Consider the following 11,500-nt stretch of genomic DNA (forward strand, 5'->3'; position numbering starts at 1 on the left):
GGAAAAAAAAAAAAAAAAAAAAAAAAAAAAAAAAAAAAAAAAGGCGTTGCTTGCTACCTTGGCTATAATGTAGATGATCAATTACATCACTGTTGTTAAGTACACTGTCAAAGTGTAAATTTACAAAGTGCAGTTGAGCACCTTTTCGTGTATTCATGTTTCTTTTTCTGTGGAAGTACAGTTCACATACTTTGCCTATTTTTCTCTTAGATTTTCTATTAAGAAGTTCTTTAGAACCCCTTACATATTAAAGAAATTAGCCCTTGGGCTGTTGTGTATTAAAGTGTTTTTTTCTCAGGCGGTCCTTTTACTACACACCAATTTTTCTTACAGTCACATTTCCCAGTCTTTTCCTTTTATGACTTCATGTTTTGTGTCTTGATTGGAAAGGCTTTGCCACTCCAAGATTCTCAAAAAACCCCCTGCTTTCTATCTAGTGATTTTATGATTTATTTTACATCGAAATCCTGGAACCACTGGAATATAGGTGTAGGGAAGGAGGCAGACATCCAGCTCTGTTTTTTTCTTGTTTGTTTTTGTTGTTTTTGGGGTTTTTTTTGGTGGCTGGCTGGTACTGGGATCTGAACACTTGACCTCGGTGTTACCAACACCATGCTTTAACCAAGTGAGCTAATTGGTCAGCCCCCTTTAAAGATGCACAGGCAGCAGCAGTCCCAACACCATTACCGAATAACTCATCATTTTCCCACTGATTTATTTGAAGCCTCATCTTTACAATGTACAAAATTCCATTCATATCTATCTCTCCTTTTAGGTGTTGCATTCTGTTCCACTGATCTGCCTTTCTATCCACATGCCATACAACACTATTTTAACATCTGCTAGGAACAATACACATTATTATTAGCCTTTCTCAGGATTTCCCTAGCTATTCTTGCATATCCCTTTTTTTTTTTTTTTTTTTTCCCCTCCCCCAGTGACTGGCTGGTATGGGGATCCAAACCCTTGACCTTGGTGTTATTAGCATCACGCTCTAACCAAGTGAGCTAACCAGCCAGTCCTTATTTTTCATATAAACTTCAGAATCAAGTTTTCTAGTCCTGAAATAAATTCTATTGGTGTTTTTATTTCCTTTGTCTCTAATATTTCTTCAGTTTTCTCATGAGTAATCCAGGTATACAATCATATCTGCAAATACCGATAACTTGACTTCCTCTTTCTTCTTATTATACTTATTTCTTTCTCTTGACTGCTTGTATTAGCTAGTAATTCCAGAATAATGTTAATGATGACACTGGCAACCATACCTTCCTCTTGACTTTAAGGGGAACAGTTCTAGATGCCTCATTAAGCTGGCTGCTGGCTTTGGACTTCAGATGAGTACAAGGGATCTTCAAAAAGTTCATGGAATGACTTGTATTATCTTTTAATTCCATTTTTCTGTGGACTTTTAGAAGTACCCTCGTATTTTTATCATGCTAAGTGGGTTTTCAAAATTTCTACTTTATTGGCAGCTTGGTTTTTAAATCTGAATGGATGTTGAATTCTACTTAATGCCTTTTTGGAATCTCTGGAGATGATTATGTGATTTTTCTCCTTTAGTCTATTAATAGGGTAAATAATAATAAAAAATATACTAAAGTTGACTAATCTTTGCACTGCACTACGACATCATTTTTCACATTTTAGAATGGCAAAGAAAAGATTTTTGATAATACTATATCAGTCAAGACATAGCCAGGGAAGAGCCATTCTTATATATTGTTGGCGGAAGCATAAACTGGTGTAATCTCATTGGAGGAAAATTTGGCAAAATTTACCAAAATTTTAAATGCTCATAAACATGTTATTCACTGCAGCATTGTTTATAATAGCAAAAATTTGGAAACAATCCACGTGTTCATCAATGAATGCTGGTTAAATAGTGATAAACTTGTACACTATAACACTACGCTTTGCAGCTGTATTAAAAGAATATAGAAGAAAGAGGAAAAAAAAACAATGTAGGGTGATATGGAAAGCTCTCTAAGATAATAGTGTTACATGTAAAAAGCAAGCTATACATCAATGTATGTATGTACTACTTTTTTTTTTTTTATTTGGCAGCTGGCTGTATGGGGATCCAAACCATTGAGCATATATGTACTTCTACTGAACAGTCTGTTACCTACATACAAAAAATTTAAAACTTTAGAAAAATGCACATAACTGATGGCCCAGAAATTCCACTCCTAAAAATTATACTACAGACAATTTTGTACATGTAAGCAAAGATATGTAGTACAAAGATATTCACTGCAGGAGTGTTTCTAATAGCAAGACCAAAAGCAGCCTAAATGTCCTTGGAAGTTGGTTAAACAAATTATGCCAAGTAGGGGCTTCAAAGGTAATGGCAACATTCTGTTTCTTAAACTGAATGGTGGTACATGGGTATCCATTTTAGAAAAGGCTTTTTTATCTCTTATTTAATAAACTATTTTAAAATTATAAGCATCTATTCAATGAAATATTATGTAGCTGTGCATTATCTAGGAGATCTATATATACTGATTTATAATGATCTCTTAGAAACATTGGTAAGTAAAGGAGTCAAGGTGTAGAACAGATGATATGATATATGCTTATTTTTGTTTAAAAAAACAAAAAGAAATGAAAATATGCTAGTTATGCATAGAAATTCCTAGGAGGACTCAAGAAACTGATAATAGTATATGGTTCTGGGGAAAGGAAGCTAGAAATCTGGGATAGAAATGAGACTTTTTATTCTATACTTTTTCTTTTTTTTTTTCTCGCGGCCGGCCGATAAGGGGATCTGAACCTGTGACCTTGATGGTACCAGCATTATATTCTCCCAAGGTTGCTAACCAGCCATCCCACTATATACATTTTTTAAAAGTTTGAATGATTTTTCTATTATATATATGAGAATATTCCTTTAAAAATTAGTTAAAAAATTGAATGGAAACATGTCCACTGGATGAGTGACTATTCTCAAGATGGCTGATCTAATTAATGTCTTCTAAGAGGCTGTGGAGACTGGGGTGCACTTGTTTCCCTCAACCGGCTCCTCCTGTCATTCACAGATAATGCACATCCTTTCTTTCCTGGGTTACCCCCACCCCCTCAACAGGGCTGTAGCCAGGGCTGGGATGCTCACTTGGGCTCGTGAGGAGGTCCGGACTGATCAATCAACTTGAATTCAGCAGCAAAGCCATGGGAGCGGGCATACTCTAATAGGCCGCCCACAGGGTTGGTGTTCAGGTATCTGACGAGCTCGTCAATCCTCCTGACGTTGCTGGGCATCCCAGATTCCAAGTTATCAAGTGATTCCATGTTCGTATCTCCTGGCTAAAGGAGAATTAGCCAAACAAAGAGGAACCATAAATATTCAGTAAACAGAGGGACTCACAGGCAATCCTAAACCACTCAGTTGCTAAAAATGACCTGTATCTTTTAGAAGGAAAATGGCCCTACCTGGTTATCAGAAGATGTTGCCTCCTCTTGCAGGGCCTTCATGGCTTCCTCTGCTGCCATCTGCTTTGCTACTTTCTTGCTGGGGGCACTTGCAGTGGGGAAAGTTTGGGCTCCCACTGCAACACAGTATTGGTACCTGATGGGAGATGGAGTAGAAGAATTAAAATGGTTTTGATTGATATTTTCCTAGCTTGTGTAAGGCTGTCATCCTTTACTACTTGTAGTTTCCTTGTACACATCACCTTTGTGTAGTCACTTCTCTGCTTTGAGTAGCCAGTGCCCTTCACCCACCTCCTGTCCCCAGTGTCTCTTAGTCTGGCTGTTCCCTTTCAACACAAGTGTCAACATAGTTTTACCTCCTCTAGGATCCCCTCTCTTGAACATGTAAGTCCACACTCAAGCAGAGAGCTTCTCAGGTATGCCCAGGTCCTATATCTTTTTGTCCCACCAAGAGTAACCTCCAAGTCCTATACCTCCGTATAGGATTCTCTGCTTCATAAATGGCACTGTGCCCTCAAGGGCCCCTTTTTCCCATATTGAAACAGGACCAATTGCTCAGTGAAATAATCTTCTATCTCTGAGGAGGCAAGGAGGAAAATGTATCTCTTTCTTTTTGAGAAAACCTTAGCAGAGATACACGATACATGGGACATACTTGGGTTCATGGGCAGGGCCTTCTTTGGACAGGAGACGGAATTCACAGGAGCTCCCCAGTTTGTGCACACATTCAAGCAGTGTAGTGACAGGGCTCTTCCCAGAAAATAAGGATGTTGCTGAATGGGTGGTGGGCTGGGACTCTGCAGTCTGGAGAAAATAAGAGACAAGAAGAAAAAATAAAAAAAACTAAGAAAACTCTGGTTAGTTCATCACAGCAAAAGAAATGGGATGAGAAAATTTCTTTTGGCCAACTAAATATTAGGGGCTGGCTTGCCAAAAGAAAAAAGGATGTGGGGGATTTTCTAGGCATCATAGGAAAGAATAAGTTATTTAAATGTTCTGGGTCTCATTTCTTTTTTTTTTTTTTGACCAGTAAGGGGTTCGCAACCCTCAGCATGGTGTTGTCCGCACCACGCTCAGCCAGTGAGCGCACCGGCCATCCCCATACAGGATCTGAACCCGCAGCCTCAGCGCTCCCAGCGCCGCACTCTCCCAAGTGAGCCATGGGGCCGGCCCTGGGTCTCATTTCTTATCTTCCAAGAGAGGAGACTGAGGTTGATAATCTTCAAGATCTGTTTCAACTCTGAAATTCTGTAAATCTAGTTAGGGTCGTGGGGAGGCAAAAGGGGAGCAGGGTATGAAAGGAGGAAAAGTGGGCTGGGCAGAGGGGTAGAAGGAAGAGTGGGAGCCCGAGATACTGTTAGTTGTTTAGGCCAGGATTGAATCAAAAGTGTCAGTTAAAATCCTGATAATCCACAGTCACTGAAGGTGAACTGATATCCTCCCAAGGGCAGGACACCTACCTTCTCTGATTCTTTCTCCGTGGAACAGCAGGATGATTCTTCGGATTTCCCACTGTCCTTGGCTTTGGCTTCCTCAAGCAGGATTGTCATGGCTTTCATAGCTGCATCCTGCTTGGCCACTTTCTTGCTGCCAGCTTCAGCTGGGGGAAACTCTCGGCCACTGATAACGACCTGGAATTTAAATCTTAACGGAAAGTGATTATATGTGTGAACACTAGCTCACTACATCTAGTGAACTAGGCCACCTCTTCTGCCCTCTCCAAAGAGATCATCACTCTGGAATTTTTTGTTTGTGGAGGAGACAGAGGGTAGGCCAAGGAACTCTTATCCCTTTGGAGGCTCAGCCTGTCCCTTCTTTTTGGAAACAAAGCAGCCAGTGACTTTCTCTTCATAGCTCCATGGAGGAAACATGGCCACAGGAGATAGGAAACTAGCTCAGGGAAACTCACTATCTCTTAACAGTGAATTAAGAAAAAGTCTGTACAAAAAAATGATCAGCTAAAATCACCATTACAGTCTTGTTAGCAAGCAAAATGCCTTCCCCCTAAAGCAACTGTGGTAGTCTAGCCTCCTCAAAGGAAGGTCCTAAAAGACAGTGAAGGTTTCTTACAGCCCAGTCACACACTCTGCAGACACCTACAGGGATCAGACACCTACCCCTTATCTGGGGCCTGTTTTTGTCTCTAACCTACCCTTAGAGATAGCATCATTCCTACATTTTGAGTCATTCTATAGCTCTATTTGTCCCAAGCCTGAGATGAAAGGAATTTCCCCTTGTTATGCTGAAAACCAAAAAGCATTTGTTCTTGGCCTCTGGACTTAGCCTAGGCCTCCTTTGTTCCAAACTTCAAATTTGTTCAGCTCTTTGCTCAATCTGAGATTTTATTTAGAAAAGTAAGTCAAACTTCTTATTTCCTTCTGAAATACCTGAAGATGGCACCAATGTTTCTCATAGCTGGAATCGAAAGAATGACTAGCCACAAATCCCGCTACTTTCCCCCAACTTGGGGGGGGGGGCGCGGGATGGGGGGAAAGAACGAGAATGACCACTGTCTAGTCTCTACACAAACAGAAACAAACCCACTTTTTGCCCTGCCAGTTTTCAGACAAACACACCCTTTTCTTAACAGCTCTTCTGCAATGCCAACAGGGTGTCATTAAAATGGTCAAGATAAGGAATAAGGGTCACGGCCAAGAATCCCTTGCCCCTAGAAACCAGCACAGGTAAATATAACAGTTAGAGGAATTCTCCCCCATCATCACTGGCTCTCTTTTTAGCTGCAACTTGCAGCCACTCTGTTTCAGTTCTCTGCTAGGCCTTTCAGCTGCTCCTTTCTGGGTCACCTGTCTTCTCAATCTGTCCACTGGCCTGCAGGACCCTGAAGAGAAGGGACTGGCCAGCTATCTGAGTGAGGTAATCTCTGATTTGACAGCTCAGGAGCAGCAAGTGCTAGCCCACCCATCTGTGCAGAGGAGGTATGTAAAATTAGAACCTCCACCTTCAATAGGCAGGCAGGCAGGCAGCCATGCAGCTCTACACCATTCTTTCCCTCCAGGAGCTGAGCAGAGGGGGGATTTAGGCCTGTTGCTACTTAGCAGCACAACCCACCCTCATTCTGTGTGTGCAGCCTGTCCCAGCCACCTGTTCCTGTACCTCCCTTGAGAACTTAGCGTGAGGAGGGGGATGGCACACAGAAGGTAGTGGGAAGCGAGTGAAGTCTTCACTACCTCTGGCCTTAGGAGGCAGGCACAACATTGATGCATGAAAGCCAATCATTTGTAAGGAAGTTTCATTTTAGCCAAGGGTCACCTCTCCCCACTCCCACTCAGCCAAGATTCTGGCTGGTCATACTTGACATCCGAAGAATGGCCCAATCAAGGGTGATTTAGCCAAAAGGCAGAAAGGAAGAGGGAAAAGAGAGGAGCTACCAAACGGTATTGCTCACAAGTCAGCTGAGACTGCATCAGGAGCAAGAGCACCTGACCCCAGCCCTAGGTACAATGCCTGGGTGGTCTCTTACCGAGGTTCATGGGGTGGTCCACTCTGCTCCATCAGTTTGAACTCACAGGTCTGACTAGCGAACTGAGCATACTCTAACAGCCCGCTGACGGGGTTCTTCAGCTGGCACTCTGTCAGTTTCTTGTAGGGTGAACACCGTGGCAAGCCATGACTGTAGAAGGAGGGCATCTCCATGATGGCTCGAAACTCACCTGGTGGTGCGTGGATACTATTCAAGTCATCTGGGATGTCATCTGTGGCCCATTGGCCATTTTCAAAGTCAACATACCCTGCTTTTGAAGGGCCATTGTGATAAACAGGTGGCTTCAGTTTTATTGGTTCTGGTCTGGCCTCTTGCCTACCTTCTAACTTTATGACAGGTTCCTGCCCATTCTCCACTTTTACTGTGGTTACATTATTTGAGGCTGATGTGGGTAAGTTAGAGGTGGGGAGCTCTGTGTTTCTTCTGGTCTCAGGGATAGCAGCTGGAGTGGTTTCGGTGATACTATTCACATTCCTTTTGATTTGCATCCTCTCTCGCTTCTTGTCTGTCAAATACCATATGGGAGGGGTTGTCCCTTGCCTGTAGACATCCCCCTGCCTCTCCAAGTCAATTAGCACAGAATTTACATCTCGGGCCTTGCTGAGGCCAATATTTTTAGCCACGTTCAGAGCAGAGGAGTCAGACACATTAAACAAGTAGTCGCAGATTTTTTCCTTGATCTCAGCCATGTTGAAAGGCTCAGGGGGATCTTCTGAGCCAGATGTGTCACTTTTGTCTTCAGTTTCCCAAGTGGGGTCTGAGTTTGGGGCTCCCTGGCTATGACTGACTGGTTTCACTACTCTGCTGTGCTGGTTCCAGGCCTGAACTGAGACCACAATTCTCCACAAAGGGGGTGTTCCTGCCTCCCGATGTAGCTTACCCTTCTTTGCCAGAGAGTATAAAACTTGATTGATTTCCTTCTTTGGGGCCCCAAGCTTCCTGGCCAGATCATGTGCTGTGGTGGCCTTTCCTTCTCCAAGCTTCTCCAAGAGCTCTAAGATCCTTTGTTCCTGATCCTGGCTGATGTTCAGTTCCTGGAAATGTGAGGAAAGCCTATCGACACCTCTCCACGGCAGAATCCTGCCTCGCGGTGAAGGATGCTGGAACCCTCTCTGGAACCCCTGACTTCTGAGAGGCACGTCCCTGCTGACACCCTGGATCTCCAGTTGCCTGCCTATGGTAGGTGGTTCTGGAAGTCTTGGCCAAAATCCTGTGAGGAACGGTGGCAGTGATGATGTCTGCGTTCTGGTCAGGGGTACTTCTGGGAGACGTCCCTTGAGAAACTCTATTTGCTTGAGCTGGAAACTATTAGGGTAAGATCTAGGCCCCAGCTGCTGGTGTCTCAGCTTGCTGTGCTTATAGCCTTGAAATGGATGGGGGTGGTATCTGTTGAGAGAACACTCCTACAAAACAAGAGAAAAGAAAGTGAATTAGGGCTGTGGCGGTGAGCCTGTGGCGTCCCTATCCCCTCCATGCCCTGCGGAGCTGCCCCTAACTTCTAATACGCTAAGGTGACTGAGCCATGCGCTTGTGACCTGGCTAGGGTGACTTGCCCACCTTGTACATGGCCCAACAAGGAGAAAACAGAGAGGAGGCCAGGAGGCAAAACACAGAGCTGCCAGGAGCACACAGAGGCCCTGATAACCTCAGCACAGCCTCTCCAGCAACCTAACTTATTCTTTGCCCTTCGACAGAATTTTAGAGAGTTGAAAAGGAAACTTTCCATTCCCCCCAAAAAAGCCACCCTTTTAAAATCTGGAAAACAAATAAATGTCATTTTGTTTTGAAAACAAAAAAAGAACAATAACTTGATAATGCCAAGGGTTAGAGGACTAGGGAATGGATGAGACCACCCCTCCTTTGAGATAGGCCCAACACCCCAGAGCCCCTCATCTCTAAAATCTATGATTTGGATGACCATGACAAAAAAAAAGAGAAATTTAAGTTGATTGGATGAAACTGAACCCCAGTCCTCCAAGGTTGTAACAGGAATGATCTCCACATGGGGAAATGGGGGAGGGTCGCAGGACCTCAGGCTTTCATCTGCTTGCCACTGCTATCCTGGGGGGAGGATCAGAATTTGGTTTTAGGAGAGCTGGAGGGTTTCCTTATAAAAATGGCACATTATCCTCACCCTTCAGTGTGGTACCCAGGCTCCCCTAGATGCGTGCAGCAAGCAGGATCCACTCGTCACCACCTCAGCCCAGTCTGCCTACCTTCTCTAGCCACATCCCAGCAGCGCTTCCACTGTACGTGCTCTGAACCCCACTGTACAGGGCATAAGCAACCCCATATTTTCGTGTGTTGCTGTACATTTACCAGAACACTGAGCACCCGTGACTCCCCCCCCAACCAACCAGTGCTCATCTTCTCCCCTTCATCCTCCAGTGCCCTTCACTGGAGGGTGGAGGAGGCAGGAGGTACTCATGGGACTGGGGGTGGGGGTGTCGCTGAACACATTGCTTCCTTTCCCAGGGCTTGCAGACTTGTGGGGGAGCATTATCCAGCAACGTTTCCTCATGCTTACGTCCTCTCCCCCCCAATTCTCCTGAAGGCTACACAGGCAGCTATGTCCCTTTCTTCAATAACTTCAGCCTTCTACTCCCCACATCCCTGCCACACTTAGGGCATTTCAGCATTCTTGCTAACCACTCTCATGGCATTCCTGCTATGGGGTTTCTTAATGTCTATCCCAGTGACCTCCATTGCCACCTTTCAGCCACATGATTGGCTCATCCAACCACTCCTTCCATCTCACTACTACCCTAATCTGGGCCACCACCAAAACCTCAAACCCTGGAACTCTTCCAGCAGCTTGTAAACTTTTTCCGTAAAGAGCCAGCGAGCTCTGCTATTGTGGTGCAAAAGCAGCCACACACAACATGTACAACTTTACTTACACTTTATTTCCCATGAAACTTTATTTACAAAAACAGGTGGAGGGCTGGATTTGGCCTGTGGGCCGTAGTTTGCTGGCTCCTGCTCTCTTCCAATGGCAACTTCCCTGTGTTTCCACAACTTCCACTCCTTGCTCTGGCGGAACCTGCTCCTCACATGACCCCACGGCGGCTGCTGGTCAGCCACTCCCGCTTCTTCCCCATTCTGGCTTCACACATTCCCTCACCCTGTCTGGATCTCATGGTCAGTTCCCATCTCCACCCAAGGCCCATTGTCCCCTTTTTCTTCTCTAAAGCTTCCAAATGACACTGGAGAAGGGCACTGACTTATGCTAACAGGGCCCATATAATTCCCCTCTCTTGAACCTCAGTTGGGTCTTCGCTGCTTGGTGGTCAATTCAGTTCAACAAACATGCATTGGCCCACTGTGGATTGAGCTCCTTTCTTTAAAAATTCTCCTCCGAGGGCTTGGTGACACAGCACCTAAGGTCTCCTTTCACCTCTCTTTTTTCCTTCTGTCTGTTTCTGTCCCTTTCTTCCACTCTTATATGAGGGTACTTCAAAAAATTCATGGGAAAATTCATATTATCTTTTAATTCTATTTTTCCACAAACTTTTTGAAGCACGCTCTCACTTAATCAGACCCCATGGTTTTGTCTAATGACCTCATCTTCCTTTATAATTTGTTCCCTGGGTTGATTTCATCTACTCCCCTGACTTTAGCTAAACCTCTTAAACAGCAGCACTCAAATCTACCATCTCCAGCTACCACCTTGTGCTGAGGCTTAAGATCTGAATTTCCAACTACATAGACAATTTGCCTGCTTAGATATCCTGCTATTACCTCAAACACCACATACTTCAGACCAAATTAATCTCAAACCCAGCTCCTTCTCCTGCTTTTCTTATTACTGTTAATGGCATCATTCTCCTCATAAGTTATTAATGGCTAGAAACCTGAGTCATTTTTGCTGCCTGCCTACCTGCCTGCCTACCTGCCTGCCTTCCTCCCTCCCTCGTCTCCTACATCTAATCAGGAGTTGCCAAGTCCTGTCTTGTCTACCACCTCTGTATTTTCTCTTAAATGTGTCTTTTTCAGTTCTAGCCCCTCATTACTTCTCACCTGGGCTACGGCAAGAGCCTCTAATCTTTTCATCCTTCCACATGCCAATCCATCACAGAAGCTTCTCCCTCTACCGCCACCTATCACAGCTCTGACCGTTTCCTTATAGATCTGCTTAAATGCCACTTTCTTCAGGAGACTTCTGACTCCCACCTCCCCCAGCCCACAGTTTCCTCACCTTGAACTCCTTCCACTCAGCACCTGTTACACCATTTGCTCTACCTTTTATCACAGCTACTGGATTTTTAAAATAATGCTACACATATACTGCAGTGTATCTGAAAGGTAATTAACAATATTAGATACCCTAGAAATTATACTCAGCTCTCCACTCCCAACACTCTCAGCCTAGTACTGATGGGGGGGCTGCAGCTGACTCCACGATGAGCTCCCAGGGAACAAGGACTATGCTTTAATCATCTTTGCCTCCCCAGCACCTGGACCAACATCTGTTGAATTAACAACTGCATGAACAAGACACCCCTATACAGGTAATCACTTCTCTTTCCTGCTCCTCTTGGTGCACCCCCCCCCCCCCCCCCC

The 11,500-nt window shown here is 44.4% G+C and overlaps 1 protein-coding gene across 2 annotated transcripts in view; it reads right to left on the reverse strand.

Moving 5' to 3' along the window:
- ADAR (adenosine deaminase, RNA-specific) overlaps positions 1-11,500 on the reverse strand; it is a 31,759-nt gene that overhangs the window by 18,277 nt on the left and 1,982 nt on the right. For both annotated transcript variants that reach the window (XM_008592571.1, XM_008592577.1), the window contains exons 2-6: positions 6,917-8,340; positions 4,896-5,079; positions 4,091-4,239; positions 3,436-3,571; positions 3,119-3,309 (exon numbers count right to left, since the gene is read on the reverse strand). In XM_008592571.1, coding sequence (XP_008590793.1) covers positions 3,119-3,309; positions 3,436-3,571; positions 4,091-4,239; positions 4,896-5,079; positions 6,917-8,340 — 2,084 coding nt within the window. The remainder of the gene's footprint in view (positions 1-3,118; positions 3,310-3,435; positions 3,572-4,090; positions 4,240-4,895; positions 5,080-6,916; positions 8,341-11,500) is intronic.

Source organism: Galeopterus variegatus, unplaced genomic scaffold, assembly GCF_000696425.1.
Source record: "Galeopterus variegatus unplaced genomic scaffold, G_variegatus-3.0.2 Scaffold154, whole genome shotgun sequence".
NCBI classification, from domain to species: Eukaryota; Metazoa; Chordata; class Mammalia; order Dermoptera; family Cynocephalidae; genus Galeopterus; species Galeopterus variegatus.